This window comes from Somniosus microcephalus, chromosome 12 (genome assembly GCF_052327205.1).
Source record: "Somniosus microcephalus isolate GS21.2 chromosome 12, FLI_Smic_1.0, whole genome shotgun sequence".
Classification (NCBI taxonomy): domain Eukaryota; kingdom Metazoa; phylum Chordata; class Chondrichthyes; order Squaliformes; family Somniosidae; genus Somniosus; species Somniosus microcephalus.
The window spans coordinates 126,291,844-126,317,630 of NC_140998.1; the positions used below are offsets into that span (position 1 = coordinate 126,291,844).

The 25,787-nt window shown below is 43.3% G+C and overlaps 1 protein-coding gene across 3 annotated transcripts in view; it reads right to left on the reverse strand.

Annotated features, from left to right (window-relative positions):
- Positions 1–2,651: 2,651 nt before the first annotated feature.
- plek2 (pleckstrin 2) overlaps positions 2,652–25,787 on the reverse strand; it is a 29,217-nt gene continuing 6,081 nt past the window's right edge. For 2 of the 3 annotated variants that reach the window (XM_086003517.1, XM_086003518.1), the window contains 8 exons: positions 23,059–23,223; positions 22,466–22,647; positions 19,926–20,017; positions 11,687–11,874; positions 10,174–10,275; positions 8,312–8,395; positions 7,499–7,580; positions 2,652–4,785 (listed from right to left, as the gene is read on the reverse strand). In XM_086003517.1, coding sequence (XP_085859643.1) covers positions 4,589–4,785; positions 7,499–7,580; positions 8,312–8,395; positions 10,174–10,275; positions 11,687–11,874; positions 19,926–20,017; positions 22,466–22,647; positions 23,059–23,223 — 1,092 coding nt within the window. In that variant the 3' untranslated portion in view covers positions 2,652–4,588. Of the gene's footprint in view, positions 4,786–5,511; positions 6,391–7,498; positions 7,581–8,311; positions 8,396–10,173; positions 10,276–11,686; positions 11,875–19,925; positions 20,018–22,465; positions 22,648–23,058; positions 23,224–25,787 lie in introns of those variants that run through there. The other variant, XM_086003519.1, reaches the window with a different exon arrangement.

Consider the following 25,787-nt stretch of genomic DNA (forward strand, 5'->3'; position numbering starts at 1 on the left):
GGAGTCCTGCCTCCATTGATAAAATCCAGCCCCTGATGTTTCCATGGTTTTAATCTCAGCAAAGTTGACAGATTCATCAGTTGTCAGTGCAGACATTTGAATCACCCTCCAAGTTCTTTTATGCTTCCACTACTTCACACCATCATTTGTTTGTTACACGGCCATCACCTATAGTGGGCAAATTTTGTTCACATAAACCCGCCTGCTATAAGTGGTGGGGACTGTACAATTACTAACACAGCATCTTACTGACAATACATTTGCAAAACCCCATTAACACTTCAGAAAGAAAAGCCAGCTGAACTATAAAATCAATGTTCAGTGTTGGATAAGCAATCTGACAACGCGGTGGCGGGGTCTAGAGAGTAGAGCCGAGTGTTGTCAGCGTACATGTGGAAGCTGACGTCATGTATGCGGATGATGTTGCCAAGGGGCAACATGCAGATGTGGAGAGGAAAAGATTGATCCTTTGGGGACTGCGGATGTAATGGTTCAGGGTAGAGAAGCCATTGCAGGAGATACTCTGGCTATGATTGAATAGGTAAGAGTGGAACCAAGTGAGGGCAGTCCCACTGAGCTGGACAACGGAGGAGAGGTGTTGGAGGAGGATGACAAATAATTTCAGGCTCCAAATGTTAAGTGTCAGAGCCCCAACACTTGGCACAACTCCAAACCAGCTAGTCAGACGATCATTTTATTGTGTTTTAGAAAAGGAACTTTGCTTTTCAAACTAACAGATTCGGCTAACTGAACCAAGAATGATAATTTCTTTACTTGTTGGGTGGCATGGAGGTCCAGTGAAGGGAGTCGTGTGACAGAGCAGTTGGCAGTCGGTTTGAAGCCTGCAATTCTACATATGCTGGTCTCCCAATCTCGACTACACTATTCACAGAGCGAGTTAAATAGAAGCTTTGTATATCATCACAAGGCGAGTGTTGGAAATGGGGTCAGCAAGTGCATCACTCTGACCCACTCATGTGACCTCCGCTCCATAAACGTTTACAGCATGGAAGGAATGCATTCAGTCCATCATGTCAGTGCTAGATCTTCGCTAGAGCAATCCAAAACTAATCCCACTACCCTGCTCTATGCCCAAAGTCCTGTAGCTCCCTCTGCTTCAAATATTAATCCAATTTTCACCTACAATATTCGGTCTCAACTACTCCCAGTGGAAACAGTCCATGCTCCAACAACTTTCTATGTAAATGCATATCTTCTCACCAGGCCTATGCTGACTCTTCATGTGGCAATTGCCAATTAAAAGTCAAGCATGTGCACCTTTTTTAAAGGGGCATAAACAATAAGGACTGTAACTTAAAACTAATTAAAAGGAACCGTAACAAATTAAATTAACATTTTGTTCCCAGGGGTGATGATGCACTCCAGTCCCTCCGGTGCCTACTGGTCGCGAAAGGCCACCCAGGCGCGAACGTAGCCGCGGAAGAGAGGCAGGCAGTCGGGTCAAACGACCCCCTTTAAACTTTAAATAGGCAATTGCCAGCAATGAGAAGAGTCAGCCCACAGTTATAGCACCAATTCAACAAGTTTAAACACCTCCTAATATTGAGTAGCTAAAATTATGTAAATTAAACTCAAAATACAGTAAAAATGAAAATTTGAGTACTTATGTGCCAATCACTGCTACATGACCCATACTGTCCTGGCCTTTCGCAACTCAAGACTGATCTCGCTGCTCGGTTCAAATTTATACTGTCAACACTGGCATTGGCAAAGGTGTATGAACAGAAATATTTCACCCACCTGTCTCACCAATCAGTAAGGTGTGGCAAGGTTAGTACAAAAATTAAAATGACATTCTTTGAACACATTTGATCACTGATAGAAATTTCCCTTTTACTAAAGAGTCAGAGACATAACAGCGTCAAACAATTACTGTAGGGCTTCCTTATATGTGAAGTCACATTAGAGAGCTAAAATTTTTTCGAAGAGTTGCCATTTAATCAACATTCTATCGAGACACGCCTTAGAGATGTTCAGGTACACGGAGGTGGGATGTGAGTTAATGCAGAGATCAATGGGCCTTGGTACAGTGCAAGTTGGGTGTGAATCAGCACTTCATTGTGTGTAGTGGAGATGAAGCAAAGGCCTTGGTCCAGAACAGTCAGCTTATTGTGTATTGCGCCAGCTCTTTACAAAGCAGCAGACACCAAGTGCTGCTTCAATATGTTCAACTTGAGCACAATTTGATACTAACATCAAAACTATACTTTTGCATGTTGGGACTAATCTTTGGCCAGCCTGAGAAACAGACAGCTGAGCTACATGGTGAATATTCTGGTACCAGCGGAGGTGAATATACCTCATACTGTAGTCAGGCAGAATTATTCCTTCATTTGAGAAAAGGCAGTTATCCTTATTTGGCCCAAATATGTATTAATGATATTCACAAGTTTCTAGTCATTTGTGTTTCATCAGTCTCCCCATCGTGGCCTTCCTTTTACTTTAGGATTAACCATGCAGTTGGAATACACAAGCATTAATTAAGCCCGGTACATGCCCCCCTCTTCGATTTCCCCCACCAAACCCCATAACCCTGCTCCATATTTCTAACAAAAATCTTGAATAATATTCATTTAATTTAATATCACAACAAAAATGATTTTTTTTAAATCTTTTGATCATTTTATTCTTCATGTGAGGAACTAAGATTTTTGTGAACCCTTTGATTTTTATCACAAACTTATCATACAGCTGTTTAAAGCAAGAAGATAGGACTAAACTCCTTAACCCTGAACAAATCCTCTTGTTATTCTTTTACAAAATTCACAGCACAAACCCGCTCAAAAATGTATTGAACAATCTGGATTTCTGATGGGGGCCCATGGGAGATTGAGGCACCCATAATAGTCAACAATTGCAGGAAGTGGAGACTGCGGCACGGATCAGCATATAAACAACTGCATACCAGAGCAGACATGGAATTCGGGGCCCAGTCAGTGAACAAAATGTGTGCTTACCATTACCTTGATGTTGCAGACAGAAAAGGGAATGAGAGGCAAGTAAAATTCACAGAAGCCAAGCCACAGAGTACCAGGAGACAAAAAGCACTAGAGCAAAACACTGCAATAACATGTTAGTGAGACTGACGAAAAAAAAGGTTCACTTTATTTTAAATTTCAAGATCGTGAGATTTAAAAACTTTGAGGCGTGTCGTGATATTGCATGATTTCAGAAATCAATTCTGGGCCCCCTTGTTCTTGTCCCCATGGAAGGTACCTGTGTTACTTTTAGATGATGTGTTAGTCTGATCCAGATAAGAAAAGATAACACTCCATTAATGTTTTACGAGGGAGGGGAAATGCTAGCTTAAACCTTTTTTTTGAACTCTAGTTTCCAGGCCAAATGAGGTGCTCCTCTGATCAGTTTAACAGAGGTCAGTTGACTCAAAACAGTTAAAGACCAAACTAGGACATTGTAGCCTGTAAAGCTCAACTGTTCATTGTAGGAGCTGTAGATCCATTTTAAACATCTTCGAGTTCAATATAAAAGGACTCTGCTTTAGTCTGTGTCTCATTCAGTGTTCTGGTTTTAGTGCCAGACCAAAAACTTACAATTTTGCTTATCAACTTAGGTTTTATTTTCAATTGTGACTTTTTCATTATTTGTAGTCCACATTTGTGAAAAGTCTATGCCCTTCTATTTTTAAATCTCTATTATTTTCTCTCGTACCCTTTTCTAAAATGTTATAATCAACATTGAGAAACACGATAGGCCTTTAATTCTCCACTTCCTCCTGACTTCCTTTCCCCTTATTATTAAAGGTCATTAATGAAGTAGTTAATTACTCCTCTTCCCAACATTTCTCTGAACTCTTGACTTTCCTCTTTCAAATTATCCCAACATTGTTAAAAAATATGCCTGAAGCCCACTTAGTTCCTGGAATTTTTGTCTTTTATCAAAAACCGAAGAGGTTATCTTGATCTCTTTCAAAGAGTCATTGAAATGTCCCTTCTCTGTCTCTGAAAACCTTTTAATAGAGAAAAATGACCCAAGGCTCATCATGAGAGGGCAGTGGGGGTGGGAAATGAACAATCATGAATTGGGAGAAGAATTAAGAGGAATGACCGATCACACTTTTGAAGGTGGGGAGAAAGGAATGAAGGTGAAGGGGGTCAGGATGACAATTTCAGAGAGGATGGCTGAAGGCTGTGCTACCGATTGTGGAGCAGGAGGAGGGAGTGGGAGGTAAAGATGCAGGAGGGGAAATTGGTCTTCAGCGGTAGTGGAAAACAGGCAATAGCAAATCGGCAGCCTGTTTTTCACCTTGCCCAATTTTTTTTTCTGTTGAATTCAATGGAAAAGAAAATTGGGCGGAATGTAAAAAGGGATGCCGATTCACTATCGCCCGCTTTCGACCAATCCAACAAAATGACAGTGCGGAGACAGTGTACGTTTATTTTCTCATCAATCACTCACACTCAACTGATTGTCTTGTTCTTCATTGCGAATCTTTATTTTTGGTTTCCGGCTCAGAGGGGGGAAAAATCAGTCAGGGTTCCTGCTGCTGTTTACTATCCAGTGAACCCTGCTGGAACCACACTTGTATGGACATTGGATGAGGACAGAGTCAGATTTGCTTCTGATGAACCCTGTTGAATGCTACCAGCAGCCTCCTCCAATGAGAAAGGACGTGTGTGGATGTTGGTTGAGAACTCATGCTTCCACAGTTGAATAGACTGCCAACATTTACTGGACTTACACGTAAATGGCCACTTGGACTAGCCACCAGAAGGTTGCTAGTAGCACCTAGTGAGGAGTCAACACCTTCAGGAAAGGAGAGGAGAAAAAAAGAGGAAATTGAAAATATGAAGACTCGCTTCAGGCTCATTGAATTTAAAAACGCCCCCCCCCCAAGCAATTGTCTGCACCAATTTTTCTTCCCACCCTTCTTCTAAAGTGTGTATTCCTTACTGGGGTTTGGTTACGCAGGTACTCTCCAGAACCTCACCCAAGCGGTGATCATTCATGTGTTAGCCTTGACAGAGCACATCCGCATACCATTCACCTGTGGGGGTGGGGGCTTGGGTGATTTCCCCCTCCCCAAGCCAAGGGCACCAAATTCAATGCCCCTGCTCCCACTCTTGCTCAGATCAACTGACTCAGCAGAGATCAGGGATTGAACCTGGGACCTTCCTGGTCTGCACAGCGTCAACTGCTCACTGGCAAGGATGGGAAAAAACTTCTAATGAGGATTCCTTCAGGCTTCTTCGTTTTCTGCTCGAACTGATCCTAACTTGCTCTAGGGTGCTGTGTGAGCTGAGACAAGGAGCATTGTCAGATTATTTGACCGTGAGAACATCACAGCCAAGCCTGGCATGTTCATTTTCTGGCTATTGTCACTGGATAGAATTCAGGAGTGGGAACCCCAGTTAATTCCCCTCCTCCTCCTCAGTCGCCAGTCCAGGAACACAACCATTTGTAGGAAAGCCTTGTCTCTGCCCACTGGCTGCAATCATTTGACTCAAGATAGACGAGAGATAAGATAAACAATTTCAAAAGATCCAGCTTCCTCCTTTAATTAATAGATTTTTATCCTTTTAATTACACTCAAAATTGCAGACCAACTTTAAATGGTGCTGAGTAATATTTTAAGAGATCAAACCTAGAGAAAAGCAAAATTCAAATACATCAGTTATTTCCACAAGGTATTTATATTTGGGTACAAATTAAAGCAATAACGCTACAAAAAGGAACGGCAAAATTACATCTATAAAAATAAAGTGCATAAATAATAATTTGGGAAAATAAATACAATTACAAAAGGCCTAGTTTTCTATCTTGCCTGAGATTCCATTGAAAGACATTGTTTCTGCGTAGTATGGCTGTTGGGGGCTGTTGAATGCCGTCTCATCATTCTGGAAACTGGTCTTTTCATAAAATATTTACAGATGGACCAATAGCAAATATTAATTCAAAGCTTGGAGATTACAACCTCCTGTGGTCCCCATTTTATATCCAAAGTCTGCCACATTCACTCCTCCAGTAACAGAGATCACAAAGCCAATGGGTAAATTTTGTTGACAACATAGATATGTGTGTATGTGTACAAGAGGGTGAGAGAGAAAATAATATTTGACAATTGCTTTCATAATCATGATACAAGACTGTCTTCTCTGATGATGTACCACTGCTTTGGAGCAAACCAAATGCCATGAGATAGAAACACCTTTTGAAATTTTGTTTCAATTCATTGCCTTTGTTCTTCTTCCCAACTCCAACTGAAGGCACTTTTGCGAGAAGTTTATGTCACTTGTTTGATTGCCTGGATCCACTCTGACCTTTCAGCACGGGAGCCAGCTTGAATGTAATACTGCACGTCATTTGTGGTTATGATCTTGAAGAGATTGCCTTGAACATTTCCCTTTATTCCTGAAGAATTAAATAATCAAACAGATAAACATTTATGTTTGTTATGTTAAAAAAAAAGCAGCTCTTCTGCACAAAACAAAAACCCATTCGGTGAGCCAAGTCCTCACAGCTCCATAACACAAGCAGTAGCTTTGAAGGGATCTATAAATCTCTACATGAGGAGCATCGTGACCGCTGGGTGATTTAAGGAGACCTGGGAAAGACCTATACAACTGTCAGTCCTTCTTCCTTTCAGTGATGTTCTGTCATTTGTTGTTGTAATAGACAAAAGACATCGGACAACCTTCTATTTTCAAATTCATATTGTGCATGCTGCTCATTGCAACATCTTCCTCAGGTGTGTAGTCCGAGCTCACATCTCTCCTAATAGTTTGGCTGACAGCAGCCTCTCCACAAGTGAGGTAATCACCAGCATAAACTTTAAATTCAAAAATAAAGTGCGGTCTTTATTGCTCCTTTATATGATCAAATGAAACCCAGAAGTTGTGCATTTTGCAATAATGCTCCTGATTAAATATCTTAAGACAGTTGAAAGTCAGCATAACCTCTGGTCAATGCTTGCTGCCAGCGTTTGTAGAATTACCTTCTTTATAAAAAACATTTTTTATATTTGTTCGCGAGAGGTGGGTGGCATCATCAAGTCTTCACTTATTGCCCCTAGTTCTCCTAAGAAGGCCAGGATGAGGTGAGGATTCTTCTTAAGAAGTAATTGTCATAACAACTGAGTGGCTTGCTCGGCCATTTCAGAAGTCATTAAGAGTCAACCAAGTAGTGTGGGACTGGAGTCACCTCTAATCCAGACCAAGCAGGGGTTGCAGGCTCCCTTCCCTGAAGGAACCAGTTCGGTTTTTATGATAATCCAGCAGAGATTTCATGATATTTTTTTCTTTCTGGTGCCAGCTCACAAACTAACAGGTTTATTGCAGTTAATTTGGAACTCGACATCAGTTGCTAGTCCATGACCTCTGCTGCTATCCAGTATCACAACCACCACATTACTGTACTCTTTTAAGCAACTCACAAACATTGCCCAAGATTTTCTTGGCCAATTTGCTGAATTAATACCTCTATCTTCATTTGATTCGAATAATGAGAAACCAAGCCTCACCTGGTGGGATTCCATTGTCTTCCAAAGCAGACACCAAACAGCCTCGAAGTGACAACCCACCAACAGGCTGATCATTTTTTTCCTAATGATGTAAAACAGTTATTTCAGGTCAGTCGAGGAAAACTCCCATTATTTACTCAAAGTATGGAAATGTTAAAAGTGCCAGAAACACAAATTGAATGCAAGTTATACTGTCATTTCTATTTTGACTATTACACATACACAATACACTAGTTGCTTCAGGCGAGAAATTGCATTTTGACAACATTAGTGTACATGAGCTAGATGTTCAAATGATGCTACAAAAGCAAAATACTGCAGATTCTGGAAATCTGAACTAAAAACAGAAAATGCTGGAAATACTCAGCAGGTCAGGCAGCATCCGTGGAGAGAAAAACAGAGTTAATGTTTCAGGTCGAAAGGTCACTCTGTTTCTCTCTGCCTGACCTGCTGAGTATTTGCCGCATTTTCTGTTTTTAGTTCCTATGTTTGCTATTTTAACAGAGCCATTAACCCATGTGCTCAGCTTGCCATCTTGCTTCAGTGATGTGGGTGAGATCAGGATCTCAGTGGTGTGGTACAATGTGATAAATGTATCAGGCTTAATTTATTTTAAAAAGTATCGGAGCATTAATTCTTGGCTGGATTTGGATGCAAGGAGAGGGGATGTCCAAAGAGAAAAAATTCAAGAGGATGCCTCACTCTGCGGTAAGCACCTCTCCCATTGCCTGATCCTGAAGTGGCATAACAGAGACAGATTAAGCTGGAGACATATTTTCACAGAAAACAGGAGTTGAAGTGCACAATATTTACCTTGCAGGGATCATAGTAGTGCAAGTATGAAGGTTCTGCTCTCAGAACAAATCTTCTTACTTTCCAGTTCTTTCTTTTGTGTCCCTAAGCACAAAGGAAATTCACAATGTTTAGGATCTTGGAACACGCGCAAGTGAGAGAGATTAGAGTTTTATGCAGTAAATATCATTTTCCTTAACATTTTAACTAATGGAGACTGATATTCGGCAAAGTCTCCAAGCTCATCACGTTGTACAGTGTCTCTTAGAACGTTTCAGCTATTGTAATACCCAGTAATTGTCTTGAATGTAGTACAGACTAAAGCTGGGCAGCACTTTACACCTTGGAATATAACACCATCCAGTCCGACAAGCATCACTGGTCTTTCATTAGTTAAATTAACAAATCTGACAGCAAAAATCCAGTTTACACCACAACTGGAAACATGGACCTGGCCTTTATTCAAAATACCATCTGAACTCAAGCACATTCTCACTGCCTGAAGTGGCTTTACTGCTAATTATATTCGAGATTATGTCATAGAATTAAAATCAGGTAATAACAAAGGAGAAAGCACATGTATTTACTTAGCAAAGCAACCAGTGCAATGGTAAGTCAAAATGTGCACATTTTCTTCACTATTCCCATTAGCTCTCAGCTACTTAAACAAGAGTTTAGACAAAAAAAGCCAAATCCACTACTTTGAAACTTTATTTCCCCCACACCCACGCCGCCCTCCCCCACACCCATGCTCCTATTACCTTTCCTCTTATGAAGACATTGGGGGCAATTTTGACTTTGGGAGATAGTGTAAAATGGGCGATATCACATCAGCCTCCCTTTATACATCTCTCCCGATTATTGTTTCCTTGGAATTCAATGAAAATCGGAAGAGATGTACAAGAGGCAGCTGATCCAACATCACCCGTTTTACATTATCGCCCAAAGTCTAAATTACCCCCACTGACTGTTGCTAGGATATGATACCAGTGGCATCAGCTGGTCTCTGGTACCTTGTCCAAGTGGCCATTCTTTATGTGTGAGCCTACACACTGTGAGCAGCCCATACAATCAGGCCTGATCCTCTCCTCATCTGACATCCACACTTTCCAACAGGGGATCACTGAATAATTGGTCACTGGTTAATTTTTCCTTTGATCAGGTAGCTTAGCACAGACCAGGGATTGAACCCTGACCTTTCTTGTCTATATTACTCAGTTAACAAATTCACTTTAAAACTATAGCAATCAATATATCAACTCCGGGAAACATTTTCATAGAAGGCATTTGGAGGGTATAATTAAACAATTGCAATGCAGCTTTTCGGAGAGATCACCAGGACAAAGCAGCCCGCTTGATTGGCACCCCATCCACCACCTTAAACATTCACTCCCTCCACCACCGGTGTACCATGGCTGCAGTGTGTACCATCTACAAGATGCACTGCAGCAACTCGCCAAGGCTTCTTCAGCAGCACCTCCCAAACCTGCGACCTCTTCCACCTAGAAGGACAAGGGCAGCAGGCGCATGGGAACACCACCATCTCCAAGTTCCCTTCCAAGTCACACACCATCCTGACTTAGATGTATATCGCCGATCCTTCATCGTCACTGGGTCAAAATCCTGGAACTCCCGACCTAACAGCACTGTGGGAGTACCTTCACCACACGGACTGCAGCGGTTCAAGAGGGCAGCTCACCACCACCTTCTCAAGGGCAATTAGGGATGGGCAATAAATGCTGGCCTTGCCAGCGACGCCCACATCCCGTAAACAAATTTAAAAAAAAACATGATTCTTCAATCACAGGGTTTGACATATCCAAGTTAATTGCAGAATATTCACATTTTAAGCCAAATGAAACATAGATCAGGAACATAGTTACCTGCTTTATCAAAAATCCTTGCTTCACAATCTTGCCACTAAGCTCCACGTGCGGTATTTCAATGTCATAATTTGATATGTCCGTCTTCCTCTCATTTTTTGCCTACAGAAAATGCAAAATACAAGAGTTAAATTGTACCTTCCTGTCCCTCATCTCCCCGCCCCCAGGAGTTAAACGCGTCACTGGCTTGTCCTTTAGGAGTCACAACATGGTGTCAAAGCCTAATGGGGTCACATTGACATTTAACGCGTGTAAAGTATTTTAATGCTGAACTGTGTTGGTGCAATTGCTGATGGCTCTGCTTTACATCATGACTTAAACCTGTCCTGAGAAGATGACCCCACCAGGTTTGCACTGTATAATACAAGGAGGAACTGTTTCCACAGCAGGAGGGTCAGTAGCCAGAGGACACAGATTTAAAATAATTGGCAAAAGAACCAGAGGGGAGATGAGATATTTATTTCATACAGCGAGTTGTTATAATCTGGAATGCACTGCCTGAATGCACTTACCTTCAATAGTAACTTTCAAAAGGTAATTGGATATAAACTTGCAGGGCTATGGGGAGAGTGGGGGAGTGGGACTAATTGGAGAGCTCTTTCAAAGAGTCAGCGCAGGCACAATGGGCTGAATGGCCTCCTCTGTGCTCTATGATTCTATGATCTCTGCCCCCACAAACGACAGACACACACACACATTGGATTGTTCACCAGCCACAGATTCACTAATTTACATTCATTAACATTGACTTGTAACCCACAACTCCAATGCAAAGGTCACTGAATAACATGATAACCATGCAAATTAGATATTTTCGTCCTCAACAACAAAAATTAACAACGTTTGGAACACATAAGAGGAAATAAAGCAGCACAAAACACTTAGAAATATTTGAGAGAGAGAGAGTTTACAATCATGCCTACAGAGTTGGGGAAAACATCCAATGTGTTCCGATAGTTTAACTCTTCACCGACAGTTACCCATTCAACACTGCGTTTAGGGTTGGTTCCAGTCAAAACATATTTCTGATTTGAGGAAAAAATTGTTTCCCTAGTAACAATTCAGTAACTCAGCAGAAAAAAAAATCTAATGATGGGACGGTGATTATAACTTACAGTCAGTCCCGTTTCCGGTGCGTCCCTAAGCGGACCAGCCCCGTGCAGCGGCGGGGGAGGGTGGAGTGATGGCACCGAGCTAGAGGTTGTTCTGCGGGGGCAGCCGTTAATGTCATCGAGCTGGGCGGCGGGGGCGTTACTGCAGCAGGAAATGTAAAGGGCAAAGTTCTCTCGGGCTGCTAGCAGAAATGCCTGGGAGATTTATGTCCCATTCCGGGAGACTCCAGGGCAATCCGGGAGGGGTAGCAACCCTAATTTGCGTGGAAGGGGAGTGGTACTGGAGACGCGCTGGCATCACTGGAACCATATTCCAGCAAAGAGTAGACACCTTCGGCAGAGGAGAAAATGAATGGGGACGAAAGGAAAAGAGCAGGTGCTGTGCACTGCAAGAGACTTACAAAACAATAAAGTGCTGTTGAATCATCGAGGAACTGCTCTGTGCTGGCGATATTCCGTATAGCTTTTGTGCTTTTATCTCCAACTGGTTTAATGAGATCATCTTCAACTAGAAGGGAGGTTAAGGTGACGGCATCCGAACGGAACTGGGCAACATTTCTGGACACGAGCCAGTCAATCACTGTCGAGCCTTTAGACAGAAGAATAAAATATATTAAATGATTAGCTCCACTCACTGAGAATTAGTCTAGAGATTGACAGAACTCAAGGACAACATTCTATTCAGTGAATAATCAGAGCTCCCTAACCTCTCAGATGAGAGACTGCGGGTCTATTATCTAAAAAAAATATGTAAAACCAGGGTTTTGGTGGAAGAACTACAGTGCCAAACTACACAGTGTTTCCGTTTTTGTTTTCAAAAAGCCTTCTGTTCCCAAAGGGATAATAGTCTTACCATGGGCACATTTTCTTGAAATCAACTTTCTGACCGGAGTTCTCCTGCCCTTCTATCTCCAAGGGATGGCTGTGTCCTTCCTCATTAGTTCTGAGAGGAATGGCCCGCCCCATTTTTCCAGGGGCTGGTTGTGCCCTTTCTCTCTAGTTGTCTAACCAAAGTGATGCCTTTGGCGATCAAAAGGCAGAAAAAATATATTTAGATTGGATTACGGTATTGTATTACAGTTGATGTCATGCTGTGCCAAAAACTGTAATACAATAAAGTCTTGATATCAAACTCAAGCTCATTACCCAAATTTCAGATCTTAAATACACACACACACACACACACTCGGAAGAGTAATTAATATCAATTGGCATTATAAGTCCTTTTTAAAAATAGGTTTATGTTCCTGTTCTTTCTTGTAGGGCTATCTTATTAAATAAATATTTACATGTATTAAAATAAAGGATAGAAAAATAAAGTTGTCCTGAAAGGAAACAGGGTGTAGATGTTTCCAGAGCCCAGGCCTGCTTGACACCATTTGCTCCTTGGGCTTTTGTTTCGACATGTTCAGTAGCAATCTGTTCAGTGGCTCACCACCACCTTCTCAAGGACAATTGGGGATGGGCAATAAATGCTGGCCTTGCCAGCGACGCCCACATCCCATGAACGGAAAAAAAATATTTTCAAGCAATAGTACCTGACCAAAAAAAAAATTAAGGTCTCGGTGTATCAGGAATTGGCAGAAAGCAATGAATTTCAAACTGGTTGCCTGGCGACTCCACAAACATAACAGGAGAATTTCAGAGGCACGTGCTAGTCAAAGGACGTATAGACCCTAACATTCATCAGTGAAGGCCGAGTTCAAAATAGCAGCTGGCTGTCAGGAATCTAGTCCCACAGGTTAGTGAGAGAGAAACAAATTTTACCAAGTGGAGCCCTACGTTTTCAGCATCCTGATATTTTTTTCTCCTCCCCCCTCGACCATTATACCCTTTCCTGCCCAAATAAAATCCATTTTTCCACATTTCATTGACCAGGATTTTTAACTGTAAATGCAGTTTTTGGTTTCCCAAAAACCTGTGCATTCTTTTCCTGCTCTGGTTTCTGGGTTACCATACCTGCCTTTTACAGAGAATACACTGAGAGTGAAAACTAATGACATGCATAACCTTTTCAACCATGTCAAATCATTTTTTCTCTGATTCCTGCCAAACTTCTGTCGTTTTTTTAAACGTGTATTTTATCCAACTTTTGAAAGACTCAAATAAATTACCCAAAATTTCCTCAGTTTTTATTCCAAAAATAAAAGTTGAATTCACAGAACTATAAGAAAATTACCATAAAGATTACTTAGTGTACCTTGCTTAACACAGTTGCTCTCCTTAAACATTTACATTGGGAGATTACATTCACTTTGTGCTTATATTAAGAAAATGTTTCCTTCTATAAGTGTTAAACGGTTCACATTGTGAAACCACAAGTTATGAGAAAATGAACTGATTTTTAATTTTAAATGAGTCACAATTTTTAATGGAAGTTTGTTCCTTTGCGAGGTCAGCAGAGAGTGCTGTGAGTTTGGGTAAGTGTGAGAGTTCTTTAATTGTTATTTCTCTTTAAATCATTCTTGATAAGATTACTTAAGCAGTTTAAGTAAAGGGGAAAAGTTAAGTATTTGGGATTCTGTTGGTTTAAGAAGAGTAAAACAAGGTTACACTGCAGTAGGAGTAAATTGGCACAGCAGGCAGTGAAAACTAGTTTTCTAACCAATCAGCAGGGGTGACTCATTTGGCTGTAAACAAACAAACAGTATAAAAAGACCATTGCTAGTGCGAGCAAGCACTGAGTGTGAGGTCAGCAGAGAGTGCTGTGAGTTTGGGTAAGTGGGGTGTTAGGTGCTCTTTTCAAACTTTAACTCTGTGGGTTGCAGTTAATAAGGCCTTTCTGGTGCAGAGTGACTGTTGGTGAACCATTTAACTGGTGTAATTAGAGGGATTGATTTAATTTAAATCCAATAAATTAAAGGGGATACTAGCATCTATAATCGGGCAGAGGGTGTCCATAACTAACAATAAAAAATTTAATTAATTACATAGAATGGAGCAGGTGATGTGTTACTGTTGCGAGATGTGGGAGCCGGTGAACCCCATTGAGGCTCACGGTGATTACGTCTGTGACAAGTGTCTGCTGCTACAGGAACTCCAGCTCCGTGTTGATGAGCTGGAGTCTGAGCTTCAGACACTGCGACACATCAGGGAGGGGGAGAAGTTCCTGGACTCTGTGTTTCAGGAGATGGTCACACCTATGAAGTTAATTAATTCAGATGTAGCCCATGGTCAGGGACAGGATGGTGTGACTACGAGTGAGGCAGGTACGGGGATCCAGGAGGTAGTGTTGGAGGAGCCGCAGCCCTTGCTCTTGTCCAACAGGTTCAAGGTTCTTACTCCCTGTGGGGACAGGAGCAGGGACTGCAGGGAGGATGAGCAACCTGGCCACAGCACCGTGGAACGGGGGGCCATTCAAGAGGGGGGAGTAAATAGAAATGTTGTAGTGGTAGGGGATAGTATTATTAGGGGGATAGATAGAGTTCTCTGCAGCCGAGAGCGAGAGTCCCGTAGGCTGTGTTGCCTACCCGGTGCCAGGGTTAAGGACATCTCCTCTGGGCTGGAAAGAAACTTGCAGTGGGAGGGGGTGGATCCAGTTGTCGTGGTCCATGTTGGTACAAACGACATAGATAGGACTAGGAAGCTGGTTCTGTTAAAGGAGTATGAGCAGTTAGGGGTCAAATTAAAAGACAGAACCTCAAGGGTAATAATCTCTGGATTATTACCTGAGCCATGAGCGAATTTGGCTAGGACAAATAAAATTAGAGAGTTAAATGCGTGGCTCAAAGACTGGTGTGGGAGAAATGGGTTTTGCTTCCTGGGACACTGGCACCAGTACTGGGGCAGGAGGGAGCTGTTCCGTTGGGACGGGCTTCACTTGGCCAGTGCTGGGGCTAGAGTCCTGACGGATCATATAACTAGGGCTGTAGAGAGGGCTTTAAACTAACTAGTGGGGGGGAGGTTCCTAGAGAGCAAATAATAAAAATGACAACAGAGAAGGTCATAGACTTAGGTAGCAGTGGGGAAATTAAAAACCAGAGCGTGTCAGGAAGGGGCAGAAGGTATGGAGTAAAAGGTAAAGTAATAAAAAGGGCAAAAGCAGGAACTAAGTGTCACAAAACATATTTGAAAGTTCTCTATCTGAATGCACGTAGCATTCGTAACAAAATAGACGAGTTAATGGCACAAATAACTACATATGGGTATGATCTTGTGGCCATTACAGAAACATGGCTGCAGGGTGACAATGCCTGGGAATTAAACATACCAGGTTATTTAACGATCAGGAAGGACAGGCAGGAAGGAAGGGGAGGTGGGGTGGCTATGTTAATAAAGGAAAGAATCACTGTAATACCGAGAAATGATATTGGGTCAAAAGATCAGGATAATGAAACAGTTTGGGTGGAGATAAGGAATAATAAGGGGAAAAAAACACTAGTGGGCGTAGTCTATAGGCCTCCGAACAGTTGCAACTCTGTTTGACGGAGTATCAATCAGGAAATAGTTGAGGCTTGTAATAAGGGAACATCTATAATTGTGGGGGATTTTAACTATCATATTAATTGGACAAATCAAATTGGGCAGGGCTGCCTTGAGGATGAGTTCATTGAATGTATTAGGGATGGGTTTCTTGAGCAGTATGTAACTGAACCGGCCAGGGGGCAAGCAACCTTAGATCTGGTCCTGTGTAACGAGACAGGATTAATTAAAAATGTCCTAGTAAAGGATCCCCTTGGAATGAGTGACCATAACATGGTTGAATTCCATATTCAATTAGAGGGTGAGAAGGTTGGATCTCAAACAAGCGTGCTAAGCTTGAATAAAGGAGACTATGAAGGTATGAGAGCGGAATTGAGTAGAGTGGATTGGGAAAATAGATTAAAGGGTAAGACGATACATGATCAGTGGTGTACATTTAAGGAGTTATTTTACAACTTCCAAAAAATATATATTCCACTGAGAAGAAAAGGGTGTAAAAGAAAAGACAGCCATCCGTGGCTAAGTAAAGAAATTAAGGATAGTATTCAACTAAAAACAAGGGCATATAAGGTAGCCAAATCTAGTGGGAGGATAGAGGATTGGGAAAACTTTAAAAGACAGCAAAAAATAACAAAAAGATTAATTAAGAAAGGGAAGATAGATTATGAAAGTAAATTAGCAAAAAATATAAAAACAAATAGTAAGAGTTTTTATAGTTATATAAAAAGAAAAAGGGTGGCTAAAGTAAATGTTGGTCCCTTAGAGGATGAGACCGGGAAATTAATGGTGGGAAATATGGAGATGGCAAAAACACTGAATGAATATTTTGTATCAGTCTTTACAGTAGAGGACACTAAGAATATCCCAACACTGGACAAACAGGGGGCTATAGGGGGGGAGGAGCTAAACACGATCAAAATCACTAAGGAAGTGGTACTCGGTAAAATAATGGGACTCAAGGCGGATAAATCACCTGGACTGGATGGCTTACATCCTAGGGTCTTGAGGGAAGTGGCAGTAGGGATTGTGGATGCATTGGTAATAATTTTCCAAAGCTCCCTGGACTCGGCAAAGGTCCCGGCAGACTGGAAAACTGCTAATGTAACACCCTTATTTAAAAAGGGCAGTAGACAGAAGGCTGGAAACTATAGACCGGTTAGCCTAACATCTGTGGTAGGTAAAATTTTGGAGTCCATTATTAAGGAGACAGTAACAGGACATTTGGATAATCATAATTTAATAGGACAAAGTCAGCATGGTTTTATGAAGGGGAAGTCATGTTTGACAAATTTGCTGGAGTTCTTTGAGGAAGTAACATATAGGGTGGATAAAGGGGAACCAGTGGACGTAGTGTATTTAGACTTCCAAAAGGCATTTGACCAGGTGCCACACAAAAGATTATTGCTTAAGATAAAAAATCACGGGATTGGGGGTAATATTCTGGCATGGATAGAGGATTGGCTATCTAACAGAAGGCAGAGAGTTGGGATAAATGGTTCATTCTCGGACTGGCAATCAGTAACTAGTGGTGTTCCGCAGGGGTCGGTGCTGGGTCCCCAACTCTTTACAATCTATATTAACGATTTGGAGGAGGGGACCGAGTGTAACATATCAAAGTTTGCAGATGATACGAAGATGGGGGGGAAAGTAGTGAGTGAGGAGGACATAAAAAACCTGCAAGGGGACATAGACAGGCTAAGTAAGTGGGCAGAGATTTGGCAGATGGAATACAATACTGGAAAGTGTGAGGTTATGCACTTTGGCAGGAAAAATCGTAGAGCAAGTTATTATCTTAATGGCAAGAAACTGGAAAGTACTGAAGTACAAAGGGATCTGGGGGTCCTGGTGCACGAAACTCAAAAGGTTAGTATGCAGGTGCAGCAAGTGATTAAGAAGGCCAATGGAATGTTGGCTTTCATTGCTAGGGGGATAGAATATAAAAATAGGGAGGTATTGCTTCAGTTGTACAAGGTACTGGTGAGACCGCACCTGGAATACTGCATACAGTTTTGGTGTCCATACTTAAGAAAAGACATACTTGCTCTCGAGTCAGTACAAAGAAGGTTCACTCGGTTAATCCCGGGGATGAGGGGATGGACATATGAGGAGAGGTTGAGTAGATTGGGACTCTACTCATTGGAGTTCAGAAGAATGAGAGGCAATCTTATTGAAACGTATAACACTGTGAAGGAGTTGGATCGGATGGATGCGGGGAGAATGTTCCCGATGATGGGTGAAACTAGAACTAGGGGGCATAGTCTTAGAATAAGGGGCTGCTCTTTCAAAACTGAGATGAGGAGGAACTACTTCACTCAGAGGGTGGTAGGTCCATGGAATATGCTGCCCCAAAAAGCTGTAGAAGCTACATCATTACATAAATTTAAAACAGAAATAGACAGTTTCCTAGAAGTAAAGGGAATTAAGGGTTACGGGGAGCGGGCAGGAATTTGGACATGAGTCTAGGTTCGGATCGGTCATGGTCCTGTGGGTAGCGGAGCGGGCCCAGGGGCCGTGTAGCCTGATCCTGCTCCTATTTCATGTGTCTAATTCTGTTAGATTCAGGAGATGGTTCTGTGGTAGTAGATTGGCGGTTAGGATCAGATCAGCCATGATCTTATTGAATGGCAGAGCAGGCTCGAGGGGCCGATTGGCCTACTCCTGCTCCTATTTCTTATGTTCTTATGTAATAAAAGTCAAAGTGTAATGGTGATTCTATGTGAGACCATAGTAGGACCATAGTTGGAGTACTGTGTGCAGTTTTGGGTTCCACACTACAGGAAAGATCGCAAGGCAAAGAAAGAAAGACTTGCATTTATATAGTGCCTTTCATGACCACTGGACGTCTCAAAGTGTTTTACTGCCAATGAAGTACTTTTGGAGTGTAGTCACTGTTGTAATGTGGGAAATGCGGCAGCCAATTTGTGCACAGCAAGCTCCCACAAACAGCAATGTGATAATGACCAGATCATCTGTTTTTGTTATGTTGATTGAGGGATAAATATTGGCCAGGATACTGGGGATAACTCCCCTGCTCTTCTTCAAAATGGTGCCATGGGATCTTTTACGTCCACCTGAGAGAGCAGACAGGGGCCTTGGTTTAACGTCTTATCTGAAAGACGGCACCTCCGACAGTGCAGCACCCCCTCAGCACTGCACTGGAGTGTCAGCCTAGATTTTTGTGCTCAAGTCCCTGGAGTGGGACTTGAACCCACAACCACAAGGCGACTGCGCTACCTACTGAGCCACGACTGACACAGATTCAGTACGATGCCACCTGGTATGAGGAAGTACAAAGAAAGTCGTGAAAAATTGAGGCTTATTATTAGAATAGAAGAAATTTGAGGGTGATTTGATAGAGGTGTTTAAAAATTATGAATGGATGAGACAGTGTAGATAGAAACAGATTGGGGTCTAGAATGAAGGGGACATAGATATAAGATTAAATGTAAGAGAATTAGACCAGAAAGCAGGATAAACTTTTTGACACAGAGGGTTGCGAGCCTGTGGAATCTACTACTGGAGTTCGTGATTGAAGCAGAGACCAGGTCAATATGTAAGAATAGGTTAGACAGATGATTCAGGGAAAGGGGAATAAAGGGATGTGGAACCAGAGTGGGCATATGGGATTAGGTCAATGTAATCCTATTTAACCTTGGTGTCTCATATAAAAAGTTTCTCATAGTTGAATCCCTCTCGGGAAGAAAATATCACCATTCAAATTAACATTAAGCTTTGAAGGATTCAAAATAATCCTTTATATTATTAAACTAAAATGAGTGAGTGTCACTCGAAATGTGTGACATTTGGCAGGTATGCATAACATTAGTGAAAGTGGTCATGGAGATACCTATGACCCATACTACCCTTCTGGTTGAAGCAGAAGCATGGGGGGGGGGGGGGCGGAGGAATTAGCCAAGGTTCCTGCCCCTGATAGCTTATCAAGTCACTGTAAGTGGACGGTGTACATGTATAGGATGTCAGGTGAGGAGAGTACCGGGCCTAGCTGTGGTCCCCACCACAGTCAAACAGCCTGTTGGCACTCACTGTCAAAAGTGCACACCTGAAGAATGGCCATTTGGGCATGTTACCAGAGGATTGTTATGGAAACACACCCAGCAGGATTCACTATCTTCAGCGGGGAGGGGAGAAAATTGGAAAGAAAGAAAATAGCCAAACAAAACTTGAACCTTCTCCAGTTTCCCACATTCCCTTGCTTACCTGTGAAGCACAGTTTGTAGGTATTCCCATATTCGCCATTTCTCATCTCCTTGATCCCACTGTTGGTTTCTTGCATTTCTTTGATTAAGTGACTATAAATTAAAAAAGGTGGCTTTATTTTTTTTAATTATTTATTCATTTTCGGACGTGAGCACTGCTGGCAAGGCATTTATTACCCATTCCTAGTTGCCCTGAGAAGTTGTTGGGGGGTCTTCTTCTTGAACCACTGTAAATAGTTTTGATGCAACTGAGACGCTTGCTAGGTCACTTCAGAGGGCAATTAACCATCAACCCCTTTGGTGTGAGTCTGGAGTCAGGTATAGGCCAGACCAGGTAAGGACAGCAGGTCTCCTTCCCTGAAGGAAATTGGTGAACCAGCTGGGTTTTTATGAAAATCCAGCAGTTTAATGACCATTTCACTGGTACCAGCTTTTTAAAAGAATGGAATTCTCAGTGGATTTGAACTCACGCTCTCTGGATTATTAATCCAGTAACATAACCCCCAACTACCATACCCAATATCCCAAGATAATAGCTTAATAAGATTCATTTTAATAACTACAATATTCATTTCTAGCTCCCTGATTTTATGGTTAAAACAAATAACAGTGAAAAGCTGTTAAATATTAAACAGCATCAGAAGCAATGTGTAATATGATCTATTTTATTGCCTCCTTATTGCAGAAAATAAAGTGAGAAGAACATTAGATTTCCCCAAATATAAAGTGATTTGTGACATTAAGCAACAAGTTTCTTTTAGGTTTTGATGAGATGATCACAAACAGCAGCATTTGGTGATTCTGCAGCCATTGATGCACATTAAATGAGATTTGACCACTTTCCCAGTTGTTAAAATATGATACAGATAACATCAAGAATATGATCGCCACCCTGATAATGCACGTTTCACACAAGTCACTGTATGATAGGGGTCAGCCATGAACATTTTTCAAAACAGGTGGGTCAGTAAAATGCTTCTGTAACTTCACTCTTAAAGATATTGCTGTGACTTCCCTGATGGCTGAGATAGTATAAGCCATACAAACCATAATGATCCTAGGCTTGATCCCTGGACTGTACTCAGATAATCTCAGCCAGGGTGCTGTTAGGTCTGCTACAATTAACCTTGGAGTGTCCTAATTGAGTTGCTATGACCTGGAATGCATTGCCTGAAAGGGCGGCGGAAGCAGATTTAATAGCAACTTTCAAAAGGAAACTGGATATATACCTGAAAAGGAAATATTTGCAGGGCTATGGGGAAAGAGCAGGAGAGTGGGATTAATTGGATAGCTGTTTCAAAGAGCCAGCACAGTCACAGTGGGCCAAATGGCCTCCTTCTGTGCTGTAAGATTTTATGATTCTGTAATGCCTTTTACAGTGATTGGGGGTGTGGCAAACTGTGATGGTTATACCAATCAAATGCAACAGGACATAGAAATGCTAGCAGAATGGGCAGACAAGTGGCAGATGGAATTTAATACAGAGAAGTCTGAGGTAATGCATGTTGGCAGAAGGAACGGAGAGGCAATATACACTTAATGGCACAGTTTTAAAGAGTGTGCAGGGACAGAGGGACCTGGGAGTTAATGTGCATAGGTCCCTGAAGGTGGTGGGACATATTGAGAGAGTGGTTAGCAAAGCATATGGGATCTTGGGCTTCATAAATAGAAGTACAGAGTACAAAAGTAGAGAAGTTATGCTGAACCTTTATAAAGCGCTGGTTAGGCCACAGCTGGAGTATTGTGTCCAGTTCTGGTCACCACACTTTAGGAAGGATGTGAAGGCACTTGAGGGTGCAGAGGAGATTTACCAGAATGGTTCCAGGGATGGGGGATCTTAGTTACAAGGACAGGTTGGAGAAGCTGGCATTGTTTTCATTAGAGCAAAGGAGGTTGAGGGGTGATTTGATAGAGGTGTACAAGATTATGACAGGTTTGGATAGGCTAGATGGGGAAAGGCTGTTCTCAATAGTTGATGGTAGAAGGACTAGGGGACACAGATTTAAGGTTTTGGGCAAGAGATACAGGGGGGATGTGAGGAAAAACTTTTTTACGCAGCGAGTGGTGAGGATCTGGAACTCGCTGCTGACGGAAGTGATGGAAGTGGAGACACTCAATATTTTCAAGGGGAGACTGGATAGGCACTTGAGGGAAATAAACTTGCAGGGCTATGGGGATAGAGCGGGGGAATGGGACTGACTGGATTGCTCTACAGAGAGCCAGCACAGACTCGATGGGCCGAACGGCCTCCTTCTGTGTCATTATGACTCTGTAACTCTGTAAAATGTGTGTAGATATTAGATGAAGACAGAATCAAGTTTGTCTATGATGCCCCATTTGGCTAAATAGGCTGCTGGCATTGATTGTCTGGGCTCGCACATAAAGAATGGCCACTTGGGTGATCTACTGCAGAACTGTCAGCCTATGCAGAACTATACTCCAGAATGAGTTAGCAACTCCAGAACAGGAAGGAGAAAATTCTCGAAGGGAAAAAACAAGACACGTATGTGACAGATTGTGAAATAGAGCAACGACACTTACCTGAAGCAAATGTCTGCTGGAATTTCGAAGGACATGTTCGAAGAGTTCAGTTGCTCTTGCTGCTCTGGGTTAGAAGCTGTGATCATTTTATTAATGTCAGCAGCCCAGGAATCTCGCTGCTCACGGGAAGAAGCTTCAAGGAAATGCTCCACGGAATTCTTTGCCTTCAATTTAATCACCATCTGGCAAAATAGGTAAACGCACACTCAGACTGTTGTTTTTGTTTTCTGTGGCAAAATTGTACGGATACTGTAACACAACCACATACTTTGCAATCGTTAAAACATAACAGAACTGAGCTCCCTCAAAGCTAAGTGGCTAAATGCACCATGTCATAGGGATCAAGCAGTTCCCAGACTTGATGCCTTGTCTGTGCTGTTAGCTAATCTCAGCTGGAGTGCTGCAATTGGCCAGGTGACCCTGGGAGTGGTGGGGAAAGGAGAATCAGTCTTGCTTGTAAAGTTATACAACAATACAGAGAATATCAGAAAGAAATAGTACAATTAGGATCGTAAATTCAATTGTAAAATCGTACAGTTGAAAGAAACAAATTCACGGGCAAAAAGCACAAAAACATGCATTTTAATTCTTACCGGCCTGTTTTCATAATCCAGACAGGGACAGTGGAGAGTACATCCTTCCAGAGGAACAATGCCTCTTGGGCGAGACTCCTTCTTTCCTCCTTCAATTCTATAGTAGAGAATTTGGTCCTTGGACAATACAAACCATCGCGCTTTCCAGTTGTGAACAATATGACCCTGAAATTAAACGCTCATCTTAAAATCATCTTGAAAGCAATTCCTAAACAGCAGAAACACCCTTAAATGCCACACACGACCATTGGAATCTTTTGCAGACATTATTAATTTTTTACACACAAAAATGTATCAACCGACATCAGCATTGATTTTTAAGGACCAGATGAGCATTCTTTATGATGTTATTTTCAATGATATATTAAACAACCCAGTGGAAAAGAAGTTATGTTCCCAAGCAGGTGGTTATAAATTTTGAGTCCTAGGCTGCTGTCTGTTGCACTGACATAATTTGGCTGAATTGTGTCAATACTTGGTCTATCTGCTCTAATAACGGATATAATGTGATTCATCTAAAGAAACCAACTGATACTAAGCTCTCCCAATAGCTTAATAGAAGAACTCACATCCAGACCTGATTATTACAAATAAACAGTTCTTTTTTATTTGTTTATGGGATGTGTGCCCATCCCTAATTGCCCTTGAGAAGGTGATGGTGAGCCGCCTCTTGAACCGCTGCAGTCCGTGTGGTGAAGGTACTCCATAGTGTTGTTAGGTAGGGAGTTCTAGGATTTTGACCCAACGACGATGAAGGAACGATAATATACTTCCAAGTCAGGGTGGTGTGTGACTTGGAGGGGAACTTGGAGGTGGTGGTGTTCCCATGCGTCTGCTGCCCTTGCCCTTCTAGGTGGAAGAGGTCACGGGTTTGGGAGGTGCTGCCGAGGAGCCTTGGCGAGTTGCTGCAGTGCATCTTGTAGATGGTACACACTGCAGCCACGGTACGCTGGTGGTGGAGGGAGTGAAAGTTTAAGGTGGTGGATGGGTTGCCAATCAAGCGGGCTGCTTTGTCTTGGATGGTGTCGAGCTTCAAGAGTGTTGTTGGAGTTGCACTCATCCAGGCAAGTGGTGGTGTGGGGGACTACGGTCTCCCACGTAAAGAAATAGGCAACACAGCAAGCTACAAGAAATAGGTCTTTACTCCAACTCTCACAATACAGTACTGAATTTGTGAAGCCCGCGAACCTGTGATGACTCACGGATTGGTCACCTGCTGGAACCTGATTGGTTTTCCTTCTCTCAGCAGCAGGCAAGTCTGAACGTGCCTTATTCCTCTCAGCTTGCAACTGTCTTGCGGGGGGAGGGGAATACAGCAGTTAAAAGGGGATTATACAGGTTTATCTACAAACACACAGTGTTTCCCCAATACGCCCCCCCAGAATCCTCGTTAATTGTAAAAGTCAGTCTCTGCGGAGGTTTGACCAAGCGGCCGTAGCGGCTGTAGTAGCCATCTGGCGTGTGAGGAGGGCTGTCTGGGAGGTCGGCCGGTTGGTTCGTCGGCTGGTCTGGCGGCTGGTCTGCCGGTGGGCTGGCTCGATGGGCTGCCAGCGAAGGTGGGGCGGCGGCCGGGAAGTAAGGTTCTGGCGTGTCTTGGTCCTCTTGTGGGGCCGCCGCCAACGCGGGAGGTCTGCCCCGCTGTGGGGGAAGAGCCGGCCGAAACGGGACGCTGAGGTCCAGGTGCGCCGGTTTGAGGCGGTCTACTGAAATAAGGTCCGGCTTCCCGCCGACGTCGATAAGAAAAGCTTTGTCCCCCGTCTCCAATACTGGGAAGGGGCCGGTGTATGGTGCCTGCAGCGGGCCTCTGTGCGCGTCCCGGCGCACGAAGACGAACTCCGCATGTCATAAGTCTCTAGGCACGTAGGACGGCTGCGGGCCATGTTATGAAGTGGGCACTGGACGGAATTGCTGGGCCGCGTCCTGGTGCAGGGAAAGCTGTCTGGCGGCCGACCACGGCTCCGTTGTCAGGGGGAGGAAGTCGCCTGGTACTCTGAGCGGTTGGCCGTAGACCATCTCGGCCGCGGAGGTCCTCTTTGGGCGTGGTGCGCAATCCCAAGAGAACCCAGGGTAGTTTGTCGATCCAGCTGGTGTCGGCCAGGCTGGCGCGGAGAGAGGCTTTCAAAGAACGATGAAAGCGCTCGCAGAGCCCGTTGGCCTGCGGGTTGGTGCCGAGGCCGGCGGTGATGGCATTCCACAAGTGGGAGGTGAACTGGGGGCCTCTGTCCGAGGATATGTCGGTCGGCACGCCGAACCGGGCCACCCATGTCGAGACGAATGCTCGTGCGACGTCGGTCGTGGTGCTGGAGGCGAGGGGAACCACCTCGGGCCATCTGGTGGTGCGGTCGACGATCGTGAGCAGGTGTGTAAAACCATGCGATGGCGGCAAGGGGCCTACCAGATTGACGTGGACGTGGTCAAAACGCCTCTCGGGCACCGGGAAACACTCCAATGATGCCTTGGTGTGCTGCTGGACCTTAGCGCGCTGACACGCCATGCATGTGTTGGTCCAGTCTCTCACATCCTTGTGGAGTCCAGGCCAGACGAACTTGGCGGACATAAGTTTCTGAGACGCGCGCATCCCTGGATGTGAGAGGCCGTGGATGATGTCGAAAACTCGCTTGCGCCAGGCGGATGGGACGACTGGCCAAGGCGAGGGGACTGAGACGTCGCACAGGAGGGTTGTGCCGGCTGCGTGGAATTGGATGTCGGCCAGGGTGAGGCTGGTAGTT